Genomic DNA, 25995 nt, shown 5'->3' with positions numbered 1-25995 from the left:
CTGATTTGGACAATAACCATCCATGTCATATCTGACCTGGTTGTAAAATAATGAACCCCCCCCCCCCAGATCCCAGCCCCTTCACACTGTTGTTCTTTCCAGGTTCTGTCAGAATTTATCACTAAATTTGGTCATGGAGTAGGCCCTGTGTTGCCGAGGGATTCGGTGACAGGGCTCCCTGGCTGACCATATTCTATTGCTCTGTTTGCTGATTGACCCCTGGACACTGGCTTCTTGGACAGGCAGTGTCTCCTTTCTTCCCTCTGACCCACCCTTTTCATCTCACCAGTACCCACCGTGCATCTCCCTGAGCACCCACCACTTGTCAGCCTGACCCTGCCATGAACGGTCTTCCCGGGGCCTAGACTGCAATCGGTGGTGCATGGCGCCTTAGATCCGTTGGATGTCATTGCCACTGAGGCCGGTTAGGTCAACTTCAAGGCCCCTGGTCTCCTACAGGCCTGCTAAAGTAGACCTGCGGGTCGTTGACCTTATCACAAAGTATGGCACCATACACTTTAATTCTGAAACAAAACAAAACTTTATACATGTAAGCGCCCTATAAAAGTTTATGAATTAGAATTAAATCTGCCAGGTACCCTGCTAGACAGACCCTAGGAAAGGGAGGCTGTCAAGTCTGCACTTTATGTAGCCAGATATTAATAGTCTATCTTTATGCAACATCTTCAAGCTAGCAGAGCAGATGCCGTTCCTTCCTTTACGCGTAGGTGCCCCCAGTTCTAGAGCTGTATGTGACACGCGTTTTCCTAGACCTCGGTGTGAGCCAACCTTACTAGAGTAAAGGGATTGGGAAAGGCTTTTTGGTCCAGTGAGATAACTTCATACTTCTGTTTTTCATTTTTTGTAGAAAAGTGTCCAGTATATCCAACAGAGCTGGTATTTGCCCTGGACCAGTCCCGTGGTATCACAGAACAGAGATTTAATGAAATGAGGGATGTGATCATTTCTGTTGTCAATGACCTTAACATCAGGGAGAACAATTGCCCCGTGGGAGCGAGAGTTGTTGTGGTTTCCTATGACTCAGGCACCAGCTATCTCATCCGTTGGTCCGACTACCATACCAAGAAACAACTCCTCCAGCTTCTTTCCCAAATAAAATACCGAGTCCCCACAGAAGCCCAAGACATCGGTAATGCGATGAGGTTTGTGGCCCGGAACGTTTTCAAGCGGACGTATGCGGGAGCCAACTTGAGGAGGGTTGCCGTGTTTTTCAGCAATGGAGAAGCATCCAGCAAGTCATCCATCATCACGGCCACCATGGAGCTTAGTGCCCTGGATATCAGTCCAGCAGTCTTTGCTTTTAATGAAAGGGGCTTCCTGGATGAGGCTTTTGGGGTAAGAACTTCTCTTGGCAACTTCATTTTTAAGATCGCGGTTCTAGCAGGATGGCAATGGTGGGGAGTAGAGGGAGATCTGTGGCCTCTTGAGTCCCTCTGCAGTTTACACAGCTGTCTGGTTGCCAGGGTCCATCAAATCCAATATCAAATAATAACAGCAGTGAGTAATAATAGCAGCCACATTTGCTCAGCTCTTGCTGTGTGCCAGGCACTGTCCCTAGAGATGTATGCACATACTCCTAATAATAGCAGCCACATTTGCTCAGCTCTTGCTGTGTCCCTAGAGGTGTATGCCCATACTCATACGTTGTCACAACCCTCTCAAGTCAATGCAGTGTTATCTCCATTTTAAAATTAGGAAACTGAGGCCCAGAGAGTTTGAGTGACTTCTCCAACTTTGTACAGCTACTACAGGGCTAAACAAGATTTGAACCCAGGCCTGTTGATTGAAAGGGCTGAGAATACGGTGCTCTACCAGCCTTCTGCCAATCTGATTCTCAAATATGTCATCTGTTCCCTGTATCTCATTGAACAGCTGGTCTTAACCTGTCATGGATGAAGTTTAGGGGCTCTTTGAACCCCTAATGTGATATGAGACATTTGATGTATATGAACATTTTTCCCAAGAGAGGTTCCTTCCCTTTTGGATCCACAGATTCTTATGGGATCAGTGCTTCCTTGCACTTCCCCCCGCAAAACTAAAAAACTTCTCCATCTACTGTTCTACTATTTCTCAATATGCTCAAATTATCCATGAAATACATGTTTCTGGAACTGTGTGAAGCCCTCATGTCATTCAAGAGGTTCTAAAAGTATATTTTCATACAAACACTCATATTTCTACTGTAAAAAAATAATGAAGAGAATCAATCTGCTCATAATGCACCCAAGAATTTTTTAGAAATTGGAGCCCTGGGCGAGTCACAATAGATCCTGACAGGAAGGACTATAAAAAGTCAAAGTTTTTTCCTCTAAGAATAATTATTCCCAACATACTAGATAGTGTACTTATTTGTTATGTTATGGTATATGTCCCCCCACAAACATGTAAGGTGGAGATTTTATCTCATTTGTTCATTTCTGTATCCCCAGCACTGAGAACATTATAGGCATTCAATAAATATTTGCTGAATGAATAAATGAGTGGATGAATGACGAACACATGTTATATTTCTATGCATGGACTTCCTTGATTTACCAAGGTAGCATTTAGTCTTTACATGGGGAACCAATAAGTTCAAATACAAAAATAACACCCAAAGTATCCAATTTCATAACAAGTAGAGAGTAGGAATGTAGTAAATACTTTCAAACCATAAGGCTGGAATGATTATAAATATTTCCAAATGTCCACTTTGCACTTTACAGAAAAATAGAAGGTGTGACTTTCCGAACCCTTTAATTTCCCAAGGAGATGGAGAAAAAAATATAAGCATCTTTGTGGATTGAGGGATACCTTCATCACTACCTGGGAATGATAGGTTATCTCCTTGTAATAAAAGTCTCTGCCTTGCACAATGCCTCACAAGTAGTAATTGTCTCAAGGAATGATTGAATTAATTAATGCTCCATATTGTCCACTTTAGTGAGTATTAATGCAAAAAATGTAATCAAGAAACACAAAATCAGGAGGTGTACAAACAAGACTCAGTGCCTTCTGTCTACTGCCTTTTAAAGCTGACTTTCAATTGGAATTTGTGATTGGGAAATCCCCTGAACATCTGGAAGATGTGCCTTCTTGTAGATAGTGTGATCAGGGTGGACATAGTTGGGATCACTCCTTAACCAGGCCAAGGAAAACCTGTGAGTGTAAAATTTCTGCAGGACCCAATGTCAGAAGCTGATGTGCAGTACATAATCAGTTGGTGCATAGTCAGAAGCATGTAAAAATTCAGTGCAGAATTGCAGGCTTGGAAATAAGAGTGAGATTTTACTACCTGACCCAATGCATGAATCTGGTGGTTGTCTTGTGCCAGTTTTCTCAATAGAAAATAGGGATGCTATTACCTGTTCTATATTCTTCTTTGAATTATATTTAGGATAAAGGGGAGTGTGTGTGTGTGTGTGTGTGTGTGTGTATTTTATTCTGGTATATATAAAACAGGATGTTCCTACTATGAGTGTAAAATTTCTGCAGGACCCAATGTCAGAAGCTGATGTGCAGTACATAATCAGTTGGTGCATAGTCAGAAGCATGTAAAAATTCAGTGCAGAATTGCAGGCTTGGAAATAAGAGTGAGATTTTACTACCTGACCCAATGCATGAATCTGGTGGTTGTCTTGTGCCAGTTTTCTCAATAGAAAATAGGGATGCTATTACCTGTTCTATATTCTTCTTTGAATTATATTTAGGATAAAGGGGAGTGTGTGTGTGTGTGTGTGTGTGTGTATGTGTGTGTGTTTAAAAATGTATTGAATAGAACAAAAGGTTATAAAAAAAAGTAATAATAATTGGTTGGGTGTTTTTCAAATTAATCTTTAAAGTGGGTGTCTAATGGCTTTCTAATAACTAAAAAAAGTGAGCAAATAAGCATATTCTTTTTTTTTTTTTTCAATGCAGTTTGACAACACTGGAACATTCCAGGTGATTCCAGCTCCTTCAAATGGGGACCATGAACCATTAGAAAGACTTCAGCGTTGTACCCTTTGCTATGGTAAGACCAGTGAGAAGAATTTATTGTGCTGAAACACTTAAATGCCCTCTGGATGAGTTATTAAATATGAATGACTTTATCAGAGATTTCTATTTGTCTTGCAAGTTTCGTTTTAAGTTTTCCAGTTTTCCAACACCATATGTCAGGGGTTCAATCTCTGTAATATTTGCAGTTTCCATAGAATGTGAAAATTGGTTTAGAAGATTATTCCAATTGATATGGCTTTTCTTGGGGACAGTTTGATAGTTTGTATCAAAAGCCTCTAAAATATTGAAAATACTTTCTGAGTTTGAAATGACTCATACATTTCAAGTATATATGCTACCCACATCTGCTTTTAACAAGACCTTCCCATTTGTCTGCTAGTTGCTACAGAAACATTGGGACATTGAAAATACCTCATTAAACAAAATAAACTGATGAACAAAATAGATCCAGAGACATTGAAGCATACAACAGACTGATTTAGTTCAGAGAGAAGGTGGGGGAGGGTGTGGGTAAGAGATTAACCAAAGAATTTATATGCGCATATGCATAGCTCATGGTCACAGGCAATAGTGAGATGAAAGCCTGAGGGGAGGGGTGACAGGGTGAAGGGGGTCAATAGGGGGAAAAGGGGGACATCTGTAATACTTTCAACAATAAAGATAAATTAAAAATAAATAAATAAGAATAAAGATATTTTTAAAAAGAAAGAAAAGTCCTCATTAACTTAAATGATGTGATTGAAGAAAGGTTGGTCAAATGATTAATTCTTGGTAATCAGTCACCGAGTCACTTGAAGATCTCAAACAACAGTCTTGTGCCAACATTGAACACTGATGAGTCTCTCTATGTATTTTTCAGATAAATGTTTTCCAAATGCTTGCACCAAAGAGATTATTTTGCCTGAAAATTCTCACATGGATGTAGCCTTCCTCTTAGACAATTCTCAGAATATAGCAAGTGGCGAGTTTAAGGTTATGAAAGACTTGGTGAGCTCAGTGCTTGACAACTTCGACATTGCTTCAGACCCTTTAATCTCAGGCTCTGGTGACAGGATTGCCCTGTTGAGCTATTCTCCTTGGGATAGTTCTAGGAGAAAGAAGGGTGCAGTAAAAACAGAGTTTGCATTTACAACTTATAACAGCCAAGTCCTAATGAAGAACCACATCCAGAATTCCCTCCAGCAGCTAAATGGAGAAGCCACCATTGGCCATGCCCTGCTGTGGACCATGGAGAATCTCTTCCCAGGAGCACCCAACCTGAGAAAACATAAGGTCATCTTTGTGGTCTCAGCTGGAGAAAATCATGAGAGAAAAGAATTGTTAAAGAAGATGGCTCTGAGAGCCCAGTGTCAAGGCTATGCCATATTTGTGATTTCCCTGGGCTCTCCACACGAGGACAACATGGAAGAGTTAGCCAGCTACCCTCTTGATCACCATCTGATACAGCTTGGGAGAATTCACAAACCAGATCTGGATTATATTGTGAAGTTTTTAAAGCCATTTGTGTACTCCGTCCGACGTAAGTCATTCTTTTGTTTTTCCTGTTTGTTTTAACAAATTACTTGGTTAATAGTGTTGATAACATAACATGTTTTTGTACCTACAACTAACCCAAATATATGAATTAGACTTTCGGTGAGTTGGAGAGAGGGATAGGACACATGATTATACCCTGTTTATATCTTGGTCATAATGTGGTGAGACCTCCCTTTTTCATGACACAATGTCTTTTAGCCCAAATCTCAGCACTTTAGAAAGCACAGGGTTACTGGGGGTCTCCGGAGCCACACTCCCTCAACCTAAAGGGATTTTAGCCACTCTTAGATGGTCTCCAGGATAAAAGTTTTCTCTGCTACCCCAGGTTTATTTCCAACCTTGGCCCTCCCTGGAGACCTGTATGAGGGTGTAAAGACAGCACAGTCCTGTGCTGCTCCCCAAGTGTGTGAGCATACAGCACATGGCTGTTGAAATGCCGGTTCTGATTCAGTATGTCCAGGGCGGAGGCTGAGATTCTGCATCTCTAACAGCGTCCCCACTTATGACAATACTCTGGTCCAAGAATGACACTTTGAGGAGCAAGGTTCTAGGCCAACGCACTCCAGTGTCACCCCTGGATGGGTGCGAGTTCACAAACTGAGCTGTGAAGGGAGAAATACAGAAACTGAGGGGAAGCATCTAGGAAATGTTAAAGCGATTTGACAATGACACAGCATGCAAGCGCATGAACAGTGGACGCTGTGTTATTGTACAAGGTAACCAGAAGTATCAGTCTCCAAAGGATTAGAAATAAAAATGCCTTGTCCCTCACTACAAGTGGTTTGAGAAACACGTTTTCTACAGCAGTGCTTCTCAACTGAGGATAAATTTGCCCCTCAGAGCACATTTGTAAATGTCTGTAGACATGTTTGGTTGTCACAACTGAGGGAGAGGATACTGCTGGTATCTGGTGGGTCGGGGCCAGGGATCTGCTAAACATCCTACAATGCACAGGGCCTCTCCCAAGCCCCGGCAGCAAAGAATGATCCAGCCCCAAAGGGCAATAGCACTGAGCTTGAGAAATTGCTCTAGACCAGCGGTTTTCAACCTGTGGGTGCGACCCCTTTGGGGGTCGAACGACCCTTTCACAGGGGTCGCCTAAGACCATCGGAAAACACATATATAATTACATACTGTTTTTGTGATTAATCACTATGCTTTAATTATGTTCAATTTGTAACAATGAAAATACATCCTGCATATCAGATATTTACATTATGATTCATAACAGTAGCAAAATTACAGTTATGAAGTAGCAATGAAAATAATTTTATGGTTGGGGGTCACCACAACATGAGGAACTGTATTAAAGGGTCGCAGCATTAGGAAGGTTGAGAACCACTGCTCTAGAGGATCTCAGAGAAATGGAGCAGAACCTGTTCTCTCTGGGAATCTGACAGGTTCAGAGTTAGGTTCTGCTGAAACCAATGCCACCATCCTAGAATTCCACAGTTGCCCTGCTGTTCTAGGAACGTCCAGCACCACCGCAGTGACAGGATCTGGAGAGTTCACTCCTCATTGCAGAGGGCGCCACCTTTCTCCTTTGGCTCACGTTCGATTGAAGAAGCAGATAATTGCCCACTTGGGAATATCATGTTATTTCTCTAACTCTGAATGCCTTCATCAGAGTATGATACATCATTCTATTACGTAAAACTATAGAAAAATGCTTCCAATTAAATGCTGATACTAACTTTCCTTTTGGAGTGTTTTATTAAATAATAATTAGAAGAGTTCTTTTAGGCTACCGTGGAGCACTCGTGCCATGACTGGTGAAGGCATCCCTAAAACTTCATATTCACAATTTGACTCTAGTGAGTGATTTCTTCGCTCAGAGTTACTAATAACCACCTTTTCCCATTGAATATTGTTCTTCATGCCATCAAGATTGATGATGATGCAGCACTTTTAAAAGACTATAAATAACTCAGAGCTGGTCTTGCTGGGCTCGTGCGTGGCCTTACAATTATGTAGAGCTTGCTTTCATTTGACTCCCACCAGAGCAATGTAGCTAAACATCCAGTTCACTGCCTTCCCATAACCACTTGGTTTGTAGGGGTTAAAAGACTCCTCTCCTAATACTTCTGGGAACTTTTTAAAACCACTGACACCAGCTCTACAGGTTTCGATGCTGGCATGTTCGCTGTTCCCATATGCACAGACAATAACTGCCTTGCAATTCCGCCTCACTCACAGCAACTGTCAAGTGCAATTGATCAGAAGACATAGTCTCATTTCAGAGAAATAGAAAGAAAAAAAAAAGCTCATCTTAGAACCAGAAAAATATGATTGGTATAAAACCAAAAACATTATCTGAGGTATTTTCATGGAGTCTTGGACCATTCAATGGTCAAAGGCCTCTTTTCACTAAAAACTATGTGTTTTCCTGAATTGGGGGGGGGGGATGATATACTCCTCAATATTTCGTAGCTTGTAGAACAACAATGGGGAGGGCATCAAGGGATTTATTTAGGTCAGTAAGCTAAAACCCTTTCTGGGGTTTCTTTCTTCCTAGAAATCCGTGTTAATTGGTGCAGAAGCACAGAAATAGCATCCTGCAATGAAATATTACATTTTCTGTATTTGATTTGTTAGCAAAGTGAAGAAGCTTTATAGAGTCAGAATAAAATTCCCCTTAGATTACGTGAGCCTGAGCGTATGGAAGTCATGGGTCTCTGCATCTCAATGAACCCTTCAATGAGCAATTTGAGGACGTCTGTTTTCCCTGACCCTGATCATTCTTTGACTGACAAATACTCTAACATCAAGTTTTGAATGCTATTTCTGGTTGCTACTATATTCTGTTTTCACCCCAGCCAAATTTTGCTGAAATATATTAGTGACATTTATTGTCTCAAGAAGATTCCTGCTGGGATTCTCTTTACCTAGCACACGCAATTTCTTGTTTAAAAATCTAACTATAACTCTGCTCTCTCAATAGGAGGATTCAATCAGTACCCGCCGCCAGCGCTTGAGAATGCCTGTAGACTCATCAATTCACAAGCAGAGGATAATCAAGACAGCGGTCTCTTGTGAGTCAGAAAGCTCTTATATTTACAAGTGACTGTTAATGGACTGACGGGGTGTAACTGGCTGATGGCAGGTTATTAGGGTGAGGAAGCTAATAAGGTCCCTGAAGTAAAGGCTCTTCATGCATCTCATTTTCTGTAGCAGAAGTTCCACATCAAGCCTGCTTCCTGGATTGATGTTCCTATAACATCCTCATGAGCTTTATTACAAGTTTGCCTTTAAATGCATGGTTTCCTCAGCAATGCCCACATTGAAATTTAGCCCAGAATAGAAACCACAATTGAGCCTCAATCCACCTCAACCTCACTGCCCATCTGTCCCACCATGAGCGCTGGGTTCTGGCCACACAGGTCTCTCACCTGCCTTGTGTGAGCTGTTGATCCATCCCCCTGGGCCTCTGGTCATGCTGCCTAGGACCCCATTCCTGCCAGTGAGACCCCACCCATCTTTCATGGCCCTAACTGAAACTGTCTCCACTTGGAGTCCATCTTTACTTTCAATCAAAATCCATAATTCCTCCTTGTTTGTACCTTTTTATACATCTGCTGAGACTCTTAGTACAGTTTATCCCAATGTCTCACTCACTGAAGTCTGGGCCAGCATGCTTCATGGTTTCATCCTCAACACAAAGCAGAAAAGACCTCACGATATAGCTGCACATGTAAATAATTTTCCTTAAAATTGTATCCTAAATAAAAATATAAATAATTAGTCTGAATGAAACTTGAACCTCAGACAGAACGAGTGTGGCCCATTGGGTTGCTCTCTGCTTCTCTCTATACTTCCCTGTGCTTGGATCCCTGAATACAGCCTTGCAAAAGCTCAAATTTCAGGCCATCATTACTCCGTTCCTCTCAGAGGCAGTTAAGCAAAGAGCTTCTCAGAACAGATAAGGTCTCTTACAGAAGCAAAATGGCAATATGTAGGTTCCTCAGAATTCATGCAAGTTCATGTTCCTCTAAAGTTAGATTTCATTTAGTTGTTAGTTTAGCAAGGAGTGTCCAACACCCAACACCTTCTGAAAGGCAACATAACATTGATGTCATATAAAGCAGTGTTTCCCAGCATTAATTAAGTCATAAAGTCATTTAAAGGAAAATCAAGTCTTACAGAACTGACAAATAAAATATTATAATGTTGTTTAAACATGTACAAACAAACATAAATCTAGCTGCAAACACCATATGCTTATAGTTCTTATGCAACTATCAGACCAAAACAAATTTTTTGCATCAAACTCAAGTAAACTCAACAAGACATAAATTTAAAACACTAATTTAACTGATGAGTCTACTTTGCCAAAATAGAATTCCTGAAAATTAAAAACATGATACATATTGGCAAAATATGAGGCACGCTGCCACAATGATCATTCCTAACTGTGTGTTATGGTATTATTTGGTTTTTACTTGGTATGAATGTATTATTCATGTATTATGTCTGACTTTTTTTCTTTTCTTCATTAACTTTCAACGGTTAAAGTAATACTTGTGGGTGCCAAACCCCAGTATGAAAAACAAATGTAAACATGGACATTGTGATTACATAATTTATTTACATGAATAAAATAAGAGTAAACTTATATTGAATATGTTTTCTATCATCATCTAAATAAAAAATATTCTCAAATTATCCTAGGGAACTCTTAATCACCTAAGAATAAAAATGTAGAGACTATTTTAAGAAACATAATGTCAATGAGATATGTTTTATATAGTCTTATTCTTCTCAGAGCAGTTCTTGGTAAATTAAATGACTATTTTTTATATTTTCTATGGTGATTAATATGAATATGAAACACATTATTTGGTTGTTACAAATAACCTGTGATTGACCTTCTTGTCATTTATCTAAAACTTTGTGGCAAATCAGACTTGGTTTATTCCAAAGTAGTATTTCATAGGCTATAAGCAGATTGGGGGAAAGAAAGGATAAATGGGAATTTAAAAATTTACCAGTTTATACTTTTTTAAAATAATAAGCATAATGAATCTTCATGGACTATATGATTGAAAAGAATTTAGATTTTTACCACTCTTTTTTTCCAAGATATAATTAAATAGCTATATTAAATTGTAGTGATATTTTATTTGCATTAACCAAAGTTTTCTAGATTTACCTAAGACTTTCCATTTTATCTTCCAGATTTACTGCTGTGCCACATGACAGTCCTTCAGAAGAGAATAGCTTCATCAACCAGGAATTAAATGCTGGGGGAGACACATCTTTTATATTGGATGACCATTTGGTTCACATTCTAAACCAAATGTTTATGCCACCAAAATTAATGACTAAGTATGAAGATCAGGATTCTGAAGAAATTGCAGGTCTCACTTCTGGTAAGGAAATGAAAAGTTAGAATGGAAATTTATAGATAACTGGTCCTTGTCTTTTAGCAATAATAGAGAATCAAATATAGTAAGGCAGGTATCTAAAGCAACATTTTTCCAAGTTCAAAGTGGTAGCTACAACTACTCCTTTTATTGAAAGTAAAGATTTAAATGGTGACAGGCACTGCTAAGGAAGTTGCTACTATAAACTATAATGTTCCTGATATTCTTTTTTTTAATAATGTTTTTATTGATTTCAGAGAGAGGAAGGGAGAGGGAGAGAGATAGAAACATCAATGAGAGATCAGCTGCCTCCAGCATGCCCCCTACTGGGGATCAAGCCTGCAACCCGGGCATGTGCCCTGACCTGGAATCAAACCCTCAACTTCCCAGTGCAGGAGACAAGGCTCAATCAACTGAGCCACACCAACTGGGCTTGTCCCTGACATTCTTTTCAAATTTAAGGTCTTTCTGGATTCCACAACTTAGGTTAGTGCGATGTAGAAGGAGGTAATATAGAGAACAACAAAGCAAAGGGATAAAAATGACTTTAAAAGTTGGCCTGGCTAGTGCCCAGAATTAGTGATTGCATTACTTTGTATGAGTTATTTTTGAGAGACCTAGAAATGACAAAGCATAAACCCTCCCACTGCCTCCTCTATACATTTGAATGGCAAAGCAGCAATACCTTTTGTCAGGATTTAATAATTTAAAATAAATCAGATATATAGGATATTAGTATTTCCGCGAAAAAGGACGGCATTCTAAATAGACTGTTCAGCCATCCCATCTTTGCAACTAGAATCTCCCAAAATGCTCCTTTGACCAGAATGCATTATGTCATAAGTATCATGTGTGCTGTTATAATATTTAAATTTAAAAAAGGGGCCAATTGCATGCCAATTATTTATGAGGATAAATAATATTTATTTTGTAGTAGCTTCCTTAGATACATTTTCTTTTATTCAGATTCGACACCAATGTTCCTACCTTGTCCCACTATTTCTGAAGTATGAACATTTGAACTTTATCTTTTAAAAAGTTCAACATTCTGTAAAGGAATACATTTACATAAAAGAAGCCAGAATTAAGAATAAAAAAGCCAATCAAATCATTAGTTGAAAAATAAGATTTAAAAAAGAGGTAATGCAGCCTGGCTGGCATGGCTCAGTGGTTGAGTGTCGACCTATGAACCAGGAGGTCATGGTTTGATTCTCTGTCAGGCACATGCCAGAGTTGTGGGCTTGATCTCCAATTTGGGGCGTGCAGGAGGCAGCTGATCGATGATTCTCTCTCATCATTGATGTTTCTCTCTCTCTCCCCCTCACCCTTCCTCTTTGAAATAAATGAAAAAAAATATTTTTAAAGAGGTAATGCATTAAAACTGAATGTATGTAGTACATGGATTTAAGGTACTTGAGTGTGTGTATTTTCAGTTAAAAAATTTTTAATGTCATATAGAGATAGCTTAAAGAAGAGAATAAAATATGTGTTCTTTTTAAGGGATGTAGTTAATTTGGAGTGTTTATTTTAATGATAAGGGAGTAACAACAGCCTTCAAGGCACAGGAATTTATTATGGTTTAATTTAAAAAGAGGCAAACGAGAGAAGTGGTTTGGGCTGTGTTAAGATAACGAACTGTCATTTGTGAGAGTCTTGTTAGAGGTAAGCATTCTGAAGTCCAATAATCCAGAAATGTGAATCTTTTTAGGGAACACATATGTGACTGGCTGTTTAAGAAAGGAAAAGAAATTCATCTTTGCAGCCATCCTTAATGAGCATTGTTCAGTGATAATAGGAAGACTTTTCATTTGGCTTTTCAGATCTCTGGGAATCAAGATACTCATAGTTTAGCATAAGAACCAATTTGGCTGAAGAAATAATTTTGCATGGTTTTAGTAAGAGAAAATAGAAATGGTCAGTTACCCCGTCTCCACCCAGTTTCCCCCGGGGTTGAAGTGAGCTAGGAGTTCCGTGAGTATTATGTCAGGTTCTGATAGGCTGGGAACAGTGAGTCTCAGATCTAAGGATAATATACATTTTTTTTATCCTTTAAAATAAATCTTAGTTTCAGATCATAAGTGTTGTCTAGGGACTTTGTGCTATTCCTTTAAAAAAAAAATCACCTTTACCCAGTTGCTAAAATCTACTGAGAACTTCCTGTGTAATGTGCCATCTTCATGGAGAGTACATTGTGGTTCAGATATTTTATTCATTCGTTAAGAGTTGAGCATTGTTACGTTCCAGATGTATTGCACAAATAAAAGGTTGATAATTTTCATAAGCACCTCCAGAGGTTGTGCTTGTTACTCATTTATAATCTGGTCCTTTTTTTTACTAGGTGTACCGGTTAATAATGCGGATTTTTTCCAATAAGATGGAGTTACGCATATGTTGATATATATGCAATTTGATATGTATGCTATTTTGTTGTATTGACAACAAGCTTCAAAACTTCATATGTCAAATTTTCTGAAGATGTTAACATCACAGATATTTTTACGCTTAAAAATGTCAAATTTTGTGCCAAAAAAAGAGCATTTGCGGGAAGTTTTAATTTATTACTTTATTTTGAAGAAAAGTGCTGCTGAAAGTTATTGTATACTTCGGGAAGCTTATGGTGAACATGCTACATTTCGACATACTTGTGAATGCTGGTTTAAGTGCTTTAAAAGTGATGATTTTGATGTGAAAGACAAAGAATGTCTAGGCCAATTTGAAACACGCTTTGATTGTAAAATGACCAGAATGGGCCAGAAGACACGGCAAAGTAATTTTGCTTCATGATGACGCACCATCAAACACTGCAAAACCAGTTAAAGACATGTTAAAAGATCTTACCTGGGAAGTATTAACCCACCCCACCCCCGTATTCACCTTGCTCCTTCAGATTACCACTTGTTCCGATGGATGGCACACACATTTTCTGAGCAGCACTTCAAAATGTACGAAGAAGTGGAAAATTGGGTCTCTGAATGGATTGCCTCAAAACAAGAAAAATTCTATTGGGACGGTATCCACAAAATTACCTGAAAGATGGGGAAATGTGTAGCTAGCAATGGACATTACTTTGAATAAAGAACTTTTGATGTTTCTCTTGAAATTATCGTGTTTTCTTTGATTACAAAATCCGCATTATTAACCGATACACCTAGTAAATTAAATTTTTATTGTTGGAAGTATTACATATGTCCCCTTTTTCATCTACCATTGACCCCTTCTAGCCTGTCCCCACCCCCAGCCCCAGGCTTTGTCCACCCTAGTGTCTGTGTCTATGGGTTATGCATATATGCATACAAGTTCTTTGATTGATTTTTTCCCACCCACCCCCCTCCACCTTCCCTCTGAGATTCCACAATCTGTTCCATGCTTTTATGTCTCCAGAATTATTTTATTTTGTTCATCAGTTTATTTTGTTCATTAGATTCTACATATGAGTGAGATCATGTGATACTTGTCTTTCTCTGACTGGCTTATTTTGCTTAGCACAATACTCTCCATGCTGTCCCAAAGGGTAAGAGAACATTCTTTTTTACTGCTGCATAGTATTCCATGGTGTAAATCTGATTCTTACGGCTGATGGCTGATCTTTCTGCCCTTGATCTGAGAGTTTTGAGGGAACGTCAGGAATCACAACCATTTAAGAAATGTATAGAGTTCCTCGAGTTTTGTGGTCTGGCGATGAGCTGTGCATCACCCTCTTTCTTTTTTTTTAATATATTTTATTGATTTTTTACAGAGAGGAAGGGAGAGAGATAGAGAGTTAGAAACATCGATGAGAGAGAAACATCGATCAGCGGCCTCCTGCACATCTCCTACTGGGGATGTGCCCGCAACCAAGGTACATGCCCTTGACCGGAATCGAACCTGGGACCTTTCAGTCCGCAGGCCGACGCTCTATCCACTGAGCCAAACCGGTTTCGGCTACATCACTCTCTTTAATAAGAAACTCAACCACTATCTTTCTGCCTATGCCTCTCTTGCTCTCTGTCTCTTATCTGCTTTGATTCACAAGTTCATCTTCAGTGCCATCACCTTTTCTGAGCAGCTCGAAGACAATCTGTATCAAAATTACCTGGAATGGAAGTCCTTTGTCAGCACAGATATTTAAGCTTCCTCAGAAATACTGCTTCATATGTAGAGGTGTGAGTGGCAAGGGGAAAGCTACAAGCTTTAAATCCACCATAGGTGAGTTTTGTATTTTTTCAGGTTTGAAATCCACTATCCCAAGGATTCACAGAGTGTAAGCCCTGAACCACCAACATCAGCGTCACCTGGGAACTCACTAGAAATGCAGATTCTCAGTACTCATCCCAGACCTACTGACTCAGAAATTCGGGCAGGAGGCCCAGCAATCTGAGTTTTAACAAGCAGCACATGTGATTCTGATACAGGCTACTTTGGTGTGCCACATTTGTTCTGTTCTCAATGGAGCTGAAAGCAATTGGGTATCTAGTGTCACAGAACAGAAGGGAGGATTTGTTTCCAAAGGGTTCCAGGTGCACTGGTTTATAATATGATTTTACTTATACAAGGCCACTGAACATCCATCCATCCATCCAAACATCTATCTAATAAAACACTTTTTAAGATCAAAAGATATAGAGATTAGCTGGAGATACTACTGTGCATTTTAACCATGATATCTGCAATATAAAAATTCCTTGGAAAATTCTGCCCCTCCTACTTACTTACCGATGGCATACACTTAGCTCTTTGGAATTATGTAATGATAATTGGATGGTTTAATTCTAATTAAATTGCAATTGTTGAGCCAGTGGCAAACCTAGCACTTTCATCAAAGATGCTATGTTAACAGTATTTAAAATACATTCAGTCTATTTTCAGGATTAAGGAAGGACAGGATAATTTGTAATGGATGTTAAATACTAATACAAACTCAGCCTTGGGCTTACTCATGGCTTTAAGCAGTTCCAGGCCTTAGGGTAACTTCAACTGATGTTCATTTTAATGAATTTCATTGAGAAATTAGAACCAACACTTTCTTCTTCCAGTGAGGCTGGAATTGAGCTCAAGGGAATTTGCAGGGCTCTGTTTTACATTTTTTCTAACTTTAATCTGATTTTGATCTACAAATTAGCTCTTTTTAAAAAGCCAGTATGTCTTTTGACTTTGAATCAATCATAGGGTATTAGAGTAGGAAAGGTATTTAGTGATCATCTCTTGCATATTCCCTGGGGGGCGGGGTTGCACCTAGGAGACACATTGCCATGTCTGGAGAAGGTTTTTGTTGTCACAATTGGAAGGCACTGCTGGCATCTAGTAGTTAGAGTCCACAGATTCCTCTAAGCATTTTACAAAGCACAGGACAGGCCCTTGCGACAAAGAATTATCCAGAGAAACTGTCAATAGTGAGAGAAACCCCATTTTATTTTTTAGAAGAAACTTCACACCCCACAGTGTTGGAAGTAGAAGATTCAATAGAGGGGCTGGTGGTTCCTACACCTTTTATTTTTTTTATTTTTTAAATATATTTTATTGATTTTTTACAGAGAGGAAGGGAGAGGGATAGAGAGTTAGAAACATCCATGAGAGAGAAACATCCATCAGCTGCCTCCTGCACACCCCCTACTGGGGATGTGCCCGCAACCAAGGTACATGCCCTTGACCTGAATCGAACCTGGGACTCTTCAGTCCACAGGCCGACGCTCTAGCCACTGAGCCAAACTGGTCAGGGCTCCTACACCTTTTAGACACTTCTTTATTAACCTTAGGATTCTGCTAATTTAAAAACATTATAAAAGTACTGTTATACTATATAAAATTTTAATACAGAGAGTCTCAAACAATTTAACAAGCTGAGCTGTTTGTAGTGTGGATATGCGCTTTGTTTTTTTCACAGGCATATAGGTTTACATAGTTTTAGTTAGATGCATACCCTACTTTTCACATAATCCTGTCATACATTTTACATGTTGCTTCAAGCTTCATGCTGGTTTTTCTGTGTCCTTATGTTACTTTTAATAAGTGAGTGAGTTTAACTCTTTACCTCTTGTTGAACTTGTTGCTTGCTTCTAATTCTGCTGGCACGTAGTGAACTTGAATGTAGACCTTTACTTCTGCTAAATTGAAATCTGCACTGGAATGAAATGCAACGAATTCTCTTCTAAGTCACCCATGGAACATCAGCTGAATGCCCTGCTTTCATAGCCTCAGTAAACATTTCTAAACTAGGAGGTCGGCAATAGAATCATGGTCATGTCCAAATTTTAATGACATGTTTCATGAACTCTTTAGGAAAGCTCAACCATCTTGAGGCTCTTTTGGGGAATAAACTGAGTTTCCTCTTCATTTTAAACTATGGACTGAGGTTGTTGCATTTACTTTTGCATGGGAATTTATTATATTATGGTTGTGTGTGTGTGTGTGTGTGTGTGTGTGTTTTGTGGGTCTTAGGATTTTTGCTCTATGGTTCCACTTCAGGAACACTTCTCTGCTTGCTAATTTAAAAATAAGATGTTGATAGGAATATAACTTAAAGTTTTTTCATGAAAGTAACATTTCGTCATCTGTCTTATATTTACCTACCTTACTTTAAACAGCAGGTGATTAGCTCTAGGAGAAGGGTGCCTAGAAATCACTACCTTTGCCCCATTTGACCTTGAGCCTCTGAAATTATTGAGCCCTTAATATAGTGAGAATTCATAACCCCAATTTATTTGTAACAATTGGAGTCACATGGCCATTCCAGAATTGTTACATATTATATGATACAATTCTACTTTAATAGCAAATAAAGTTTTCATTCAGCAAATGGCTATTAAAATCACAGGAATCATGAAAATTAGATTTATCTGGGCTTCTGCAGCTGCCTGAATTCCTGTGGCAAGATAAATGCCAGTTTATTTTTTTATTGCCAGACTCCATACTTGTGGAAACCATGAAAGTCTTGGAATGTCCTAAAAAACTGTCACAAAGATACAGTTCAATTTAGACTCTAAAAATGCATTATTGCACACTTCTCTCGCCCCCAAACACTGCTGTGCCGTCATTTCTTTCCCTTCAACCCTCAATATTCCTGGCATGCTGCTCAGATAATATTGGCTTCATATTTGACATTAAATTCTGAAAACATTATGAGTATGGATTATGAGTTTTATGATTAAATCAAAACTCATAGCTACATTTTATTATCTTATTGTTTGGATTAGATTTTTTTGTTTGTTGTTGCTGCTGCTCAGTAATGTGCCATATCTATCTATCTATCTATCTATCTATCTATCTATCTATCTATCATCTATTTATTTACTTATGACCCTCTTTACCCATTTACCTAGGGAATTAAACCTGTAACATTCCCCCCACCTCTGGCAACTACCACATTGTTCTCTGTATCTATGAGCTTGTTGTTTCATTTTGTTTAATTTTAGATTCCACATAGAAGGAAGATCATACAGTATTTATTCTCTGTCTGACTTATTTCACTTAGCATGATGCCCGCAAGATCCATCCATGTTGTTGCACATGGCAAGATTGCATTCTTTTGTTGTTGTTGTTATTCTTCACCCAAGGATATTTTTCCATTGATTTTTACAGAGAGTGGAAGGGAGGAGAGAGAGAGAGAGAGAGAGAGAGAGAGAGAGAGAGAGAGAGAGAGAGAGAGAGAGAGAGAGAGAGAGAGAGAGAGAGAGAGAGAGAGAGAGAGAGAGAGAGAGAGAGAGAGAGAGAGAGAGAGAGAGAGAGAGAGAGAGAGAGAGAGAGAGAGAGAGAGAGAGAGAGAGAGAGAGAGAGAGAGAGAGAGAGAGAGAGAGAGAGAGAGAGAGAGAGAGAGAGAGAGAGAGAGAGAGAGAGAGAGAGAGAGAGAGAGAGAGAGAGAGAGAGAGAGAGAGAGAGAGAGAGAGAGAGAGAGAGAGAGAGAGAGAGAGAGAGAGAGAAACATCGATGTGAGAGAGACACATTAATTGGTTGCCTCTCACTCGTGCCCATTCCTGAGCTGGGAATTAAACCTGTAACTGAGGTATGTGCCCAGGACCCTTTAGTCTGTGGGCCAACACTCTAACCATTGAGAAAAACTGGCCAAAGAGGTGGCACAATTTTTTAAAATTTTATTTTGTTTTAAAAAAATCTGCTTACAAACTCATTCAGAGGCCAGAGCACGGAATAACGCCATAAAAACCAAAGTGCCAGATCCAGGTGTTGGGTATACTAGTAAATAACTCCGGGCATGCGTCACTTTTTCTTGGTACACTGGTACCTTCTGCAAACTGTTGTTTCAGGGTGTGAAATAGATGGTGAGGGTAAGTCTTGCAGACTTAAGTCCACCTGGAAAAGTCTAGGCTAGGAAAGACATTTATTTGAAGTCTTTGGGGGAAAGGATGAAATCTATTTTAAGAGTTACTCCTGCTTGTTCAGACGATGGGGAAAGAGGACCTCATACAATAAGAGAAGAGAATCTTACATGTGTCTCTATGTCCCTTTGGCATAAAACCAATGACATGAAGTCAGGTACACAGCCTGTGACTGCCTACCCTGCTGCCCCACCTGAGAGCTTGACCCGTGACCTCACCTGACAGGAGGGAGGACAGGCCTGGGATGGGATGTTAAGTGGAGAGGTGTGTCAACCTCTCTGCAGTTAAGCATGAGTAAACACAACAGAATGAGTTTTCTCATTTCTGAGAGCACGTGTACACTTGTATGCATGTGTGTAAGTTGTGTTCCACTAATCCCAGTCAACTTTATATATTTTTAATGAAAATTCTGATTTGCAAAATATAGTATCACAGGCAGGATTTTCAGATGTCTGATGCTTTCCTATTTGTTTCTCTCTATACAGTATGTATCTGGAGTACTTATTATAGGATATGCTAGGCACTGTGCAAGCTTTAATTCTCTCAAAAACATTATAAGGTTGTAGTCTATTTTTTTTTAGCAGGGGAACAGAGCTAACAAATGGCAGATAAGACTCAAACTCCAAAGATTCTTCTAATAACCACTGCTCTACAATGTCTAGAGAAGAAAAAAATTTCAAATTTTATTTAATTCATATAAATTGCCTACTTCTGGAAGAAAACTTTCTCTAGTGGTTTTAATCAGAAGTAACAGCAACTGACTGAGATACTCGTTCTTCAAACCAGGGCCTTTGATCAGATAGATGGTTAATGTTTCCCTTAATGTGTCTGTTCTCCTCATATCTGATGACCATTTCTCCAGTTCTTCTGAAGGTGTTACACAGAGTGGGGTTCAATTTCTGCCCCTGCCACTTACAGGCTGTAATTTCTTGGCCAAGTCACTTACCCTCTCCAAGCCTCAGCTTGTTCATCTGTAAAATGGGAAGAATGATAATCCCTTCTTGATAGTGTTGCATGGAAGAGTAAATGAGAGGAGACATGCATAGAGCTGAGCATAAGATCTGAATTGAACCGAATGCTCAATTAAATACTCAGAAAGTGTAAAAGTAAAAAAGAAAGCATTGTCAACCTCTTGAGAAGTCTTATAAAAAAGGTTAACTTGAAAAATATCTACTACAGTTCATATGGACAGAAACATACAACACAGCCCCAGTTGTATATATACTTACCTATGGAGACCACATGGCTACTTTTTTAAAAAAAATATATATTTTTTATTGATTTTTTACAGAGAGGAAGGGAGAGGGATAGAGAGCCAGAAACATCAATGAGAGAGAAACATCGATCAGCTGCCTCCTGCACGCCCCCCACTGGGGATGTGCCCGCAACCAAGGTACATGCCCTTGATCGGAATCGAACCCGGGACCCTTGAGTCTGCAGGCCGACGCTCTATCCACTGAGCCAAACCAGTTCTGGCCACATGGCTACTTTTGACCTTTGGACAAATTCCAAGGCAGACAGCTGGATACCTCATGCATATCTTGAGATTTCCCACCAATGCCAGGAAAGGCAGCATAGCAAATTAACAGTACATTTAATCCCAATCAAAATGGCTTATGTCCTATAGAGTCTCCCTTCTCCCTAAATTCCCTTTCCACCCCCACTTCTCCCTAAAGTTTCTGCAATGCACCTGGCATTGTGGCTTAAATCTTGGCCACACTTAGACTAATCTCTGGGGCCACTTCCCTGGAAATTCAGCTGGATTCCTCATTCCTTCCAAGCCTTGTCAGTAATAAAGGGAGCCAGCCCTTTCTCCTCTGCCATTCTGAGGAAATTATTCAGGCCTGAAGACGGGAATTTGGCTTGGTGACATTTCCAGCAAATACACAGAATTGTTATGAGCTATGGGTATATTTTATTCTTACTTCTGCCAGGTTTCCTTGAAGGAACGTATTTTTGAAGGTCCAGTCTCCCTAAATGAGATGACTTTAGACTCAAAGTAAAATAATCACACCTTACATTTGACTAAATTTTAGAGTTTTCAAGAAATAATCATCTACATTTAGCTTCTTCGATTCTCATGCTAATCCTATAAATAATTTTATAGGTGAAATACACCTCGTTAGAGAATAGTTCTGCTGGGTACTTTGGAAAAGGATTGAGATTTTCCTCACATATAAAGAGAGTGTTGGGGGGGGGGGGGGGCTGGCACATAGTAACATTTCTGGTATGGGCATGTGTGAGAAAGTTTTTCACTAACCTGGTAAGTCAGCCCTTCCAATTCTACGAGAACATTTATGAAATGCTTTTTCTTGTGTTTTTACGAAGTGTGTTGATCGGCCTTTTTAAAAAAGCTGAAACGCTGTAGTTGGAAAACAGAGATCCTTTTGCAGAGCAGTTAGTGAACAGTCAACGCCAGAATCATATACAACAAAATGACAGAAAGGTCCGTTTAACTAATCTTCATAGTTCTCAATACACTGTAGCCAAGAGCTCTAGAAATGTTTTTCGTGGTAACATTTTAGGGCTAAAGTATATTATCTAAAATTCACAGCAAATAAGAACATAAAATATATGCTTTATCTGCACTCCCAGTTTTAAGTTTAGTAATTTAACCATAAGGGACCTACATCTTGATCAAAAATTCAAAGCGTTTGAAACTAGGTTCCTGATGGGGACTGAGAGGCCCATAAATTTCAATCATACTTGTGAAATGCAAAATCCTGTTCAATTACTACACATGTATTGGTAAAAGAAAAATCTGGTACATAAATGACCAGTTCTTAGCCCTTTGTGAGAAGGAAGAGAACATAGAAACATCTCAAACGAGATGGTCAGTTATCATCTATTAGAAATGCCCAAGATGGAGTAACAGGAACTAGATTTACCTCCCAACTGAAAGAAATTACCAAAAGAAAACACACACACACACATGAAAGAGCAGTTTTCAAGATACTGGACATCAGGAAATGAAAGACAGGGATCCCTGAGAGATGGGAAACAAATGAGGTGAGCCCTCTGTTGCTCTAGGTCCCTGGTCAGCAAACTGCTGCTCGAAAACCACATATGGCCCTTTGGCTCCTTGAGTGTGGCTCTTCCACAATACCACATGCAGACAGGCACTTACAGTGCGATTGAAACTTCGTGGCCCATGGGCAGAAGTTGGTTTTTGGCCTGGGCAAGTCTATTTTGAAGAAGTACTGTTGATATTTGGCTCTGTTGACTAATGCATTTGCCGACCACTGCTCTAGGTTATTGCCATGAGAGAGTTCCCAGGCCCTGGTACAGGAAGGCAGAATTCAGGTGGTGCCCGATGTAGACCTTGAGTTAAGGAGACAGAACTGAAAGTCCAGGGAGACCAAGGTGGTAAGAATCCACAGGACAAAATATCAGAGAGGTGAGAACTGCAAGAGAGAGATAGAACTCCAGAGCTCTGCAGAGGGTCCCCCTCAATTATTCAACAGAGTACTGATAGCACATACATGTGGGGAGTTGACCTGAGGCTGGGGGATTAGGGAATAGTGCCAGTTGCTTACACAGGGCCAGAAGTCATGCCTTTCCACACCAGTGAACCTGGAATATTTATGATTCATAGATTCAGAGAAAACTTAGGAAGTCTTGCTTCAATACGGAGAATAATTAATCTTTCAATTAAGCACCACCCCAGACTCGCCTAACAAATCATAACAGAAAAACCCAAAGGACCAAATTGTTTCCAAGTAACTTGACTCCCTCTCAAAACAAAGCACATGAATATTTATAGGAATACAAAAATATTCCACATCCAAAAGCTATAATTTCACAATGTTTGGCATAAAAAGAAGCAGGAAGACATTACCCATGTTCAAGAGCATAATAATTCAAAACCAAACCAGAATGGACACAAATGTTAGAATTAGCAGACAAAGATATTAAAACAGTTACTATAACTACATTCCGATGTTAAAAAGTTAAGTAGAGACATGGAAGTTAAAAAAGAGTAGAATTTTTTTAGAGATGAAAACTGCAATGTCAAAGAGGAAACAATACGCTCCTGGGATTAATGGCAAATTAGATTTGATAAAAGAAAAAATTAGTGAACTTAAAGATGTAGCAATGGAAATTCTCCAAAATAAAACTTAAGGAGAACAAAGATTTTTTTTTTTTTAATGAAAAGAGCATCGCCCTGGCTGGTATGGCTCAGTTGGTTGGAGCATCATTCAGTTCACCAAAAGGTGGCAGGTTTGATTCCTCCTGGTCAGGGCACATACCCAGGTTGTGGGTTCGATCCCCTGTAAGGTCTTATACAGGAAGGCACTAAATATACCTGCATATTTCTTATCTTACATATGAAAAAACCTGGAGGATCAATTAATCCTTTGATAAAGATCTGGGATAGGGTAGCAAATACATTTTTTTTTTCATGTGACAATACCTTTTGAATGGTAATGGCTCTGCATGCGCTGTGTGAAGACATAATTGGAACATGAACCTTGTAACAAGTACTGTACTTGATTAGTGGTGTCTGCCATGGGTGTGGGAGTGAAGCATGGCAACACCCCATCCCGTGCATTGATCTTCCTTGGCTAGGAGTTCTGAGTTTATCCTTAGACTTAAAAGAGTGACCTCAGTTATTCTGTTGCAGGACATGAGAACCATGGCAGAAAAGAAGAACCCAGTTTTAATGGCAAACCTGGAGATGCCTCTCTTGAAGAATATTACATGGATGTTGCTTTCCTCGTCGATGCTTCCCACAGAGTCGAAAATGATGAGTTTGAGGAAGTGAAAGCCTTCATAACCACAGTGCTTGATTACTTTCACATTGCCCCAGACCCACTGACTTCCCCCTTAGGGGACAGAGTGGCAGTCCTGAGCTACTCTCCGCCAGGCTATATGCCCAACACTGAAGAATGCCCTGTCTACCTGGAATTTGATCTGGTTACTTACAGTAGTATATACCAAATGAAACGGCATCTCCAAGACTCTCTTCAACAGCTCAATGGAAATGTTTTTATTGGCCATGCCCTGCAGTGGACAATTGACAATGTCTTTGAGGGAACCCCCTACCCGAGGAAAAACAAAGTTATCTTTGTTATATCTGCTGGAGAAACCAACCCCTTAGATAAGGAAGTCTTAAGAAATGTATCTCTGAGAGCCAAGTGTCAGGGCTACACCATATTTGTGTTTTCATTTGGTCCAATATACAATGACAAGGAATTAGAAGAATTAGCCAGCCACCCACTGGATCATCACTTAGTCCAGCTTGGCCGAACCCACAAACCAGATTTGCACTATATCATCAAGTTTTTCAAGCCATTTGTCTACTCAATCAGACGTAAGTTATCGAACCTTTTCTTCTATTGCTTCTTTTTTGTACATTTTATTTATTTTTAATTGAATTCATTGGGTTGACATTGGTTAATAAAATTATATAGGTTTTAGGTGTATAATCTATAATACATCATCTGTATATTGTATTGTGTGGTCACTACCTAAGTCAAGTCTTTTTCCTTTACCATTTTACCCTCTTTCCTAAGTCTCTCCCAACCCCCCTTTTCCTCTGATAATTACCATATTGTTGTCTGTCTATGAGATTGTCTTCTTTGTTTGTTTGTTTAATCTCCTTCACTTTTTCACCCAGCCCCCGAACCCCCGGCCCTCTGACAGCTATTAATCTGTTCTCTGTATCTATGAGTCTGTTTCTATTCTGTTTGTTAGTTTATTTTTTTTCCATTTGTTTCCACACATAAGTGAAATCAAATAGTATTTGTCTTTCTCTGACTGGCTTATTTCACTTGCATAATACTCTCCAGGTCTATCCATGCTGTTGCAAAAGGTAAGATTTCATTCTTTTTTAAGGCTGAGTAGTATCCCACTGTGTAAATGTGCCACAGCTTTTTTATCCACTCATCTACTGAGGGGCACTTGGGCTGCTTCCTTTTATTGCTTTTGTAATACATCTGATACCTCTGTGTACAATCCACCAGGTGACTTAGTAACCCGATCCTCACTTCAGTGACGAGTGGTAGAGTCTAAGACATGCGTAGGAGGCAGTGAGAAAACCACAAAGAAAAATCTCAGGACTTACTGATATTGAACTTTACTGTTATACTGTCATATGGGGGTTTGTCAGAAAACCCCCATATGGGTAAAAGTGTCTTTGAACCCTGACCTGTGAATCTTTACTATGTACTAAGTTCTTTTATGAATTGTATCCTTAGCACAGTCCTCAAAGAAAAGCATCAGTATCCCCATTTTACAACTGAGAAAATTAAGGTTCAGAGACATTAAATAAATTTCTCAAAAGCTCACAGTTAGTAGTTGGCAAATTCTAGACTGAACTCCATGCAGTCTGACTCCAGGAGTGTCCATGAAACTATACATCAATTCCTAAACCCTTAACAAGAGACACTGCTGTAATAAATAATATCCCACCACCACCACCTTCTCCTGCCCACAGGCTTCTGTTTATCTCCTCATTATAAATTACCTTTGGTTCTGACTTGAATTTGTATGAACCCTGGGCAGAGAACTCTTCCAGAGCCTCTGCCCCAGAGAGCTGGCTCAGGCATAGCCAGGCAGGAGAGTTAAGGGTGTCTCTTCACAATGAGGCTTTGAGAGTGACTGCCCCAGCCTCATGTGTTGTCATTTTAGACATGGGGATACCAGCACACCTAAGAGCTTGTAGCAGCAAGCAAGTCCTGGCCTGTGCTGGGGATTAGGAGTGGGTCAGAGGCCACGTCAAATGGCTGTCCGCAGCTTCTGCAAGGTGACCAGGGAATCTCAGGGTTGCAGATTTTCTGGCACTCACA

The 25995-nt window shown here is 39.6% G+C and overlaps 1 protein-coding gene across 1 annotated transcript in view; it reads left to right on the top strand.

Annotated features, from left to right (window-relative positions):
- The window catches only part of COL6A5 (collagen, type VI, alpha 5), a 107667-nt gene that overhangs the window by 74875 nt on the left and 6797 nt on the right, over positions 1–25995 (top strand). Inside the window, exons 33-38 of the mRNA XM_005863598.2 lie at positions 869–1356; positions 3919–4012; positions 4859–5518; positions 8477–8567; positions 10711–10904; positions 23829–24518. Of these exons, the coding sequence (XP_005863660.1) occupies positions 869–1356; positions 3919–4012; positions 4859–5518; positions 8477–8567; positions 10711–10904; positions 23829–24518 (2217 nt within the window). The remainder of the gene's footprint in view (positions 1–868; positions 1357–3918; positions 4013–4858; positions 5519–8476; positions 8568–10710; positions 10905–23828; positions 24519–25995) is intronic.

This window comes from Myotis brandtii, unplaced genomic scaffold (genome assembly GCF_000412655.1).
Source record: "Myotis brandtii unplaced genomic scaffold, ASM41265v1 scaffold18, whole genome shotgun sequence".
Taxonomy (NCBI): Eukaryota; Metazoa; Chordata; class Mammalia; order Chiroptera; family Vespertilionidae; genus Myotis; species Myotis brandtii.
The sequence above is the reverse complement of the archived record's forward strand: the minus strand, read 5'-3'. Positions and strand labels throughout refer to the sequence as shown.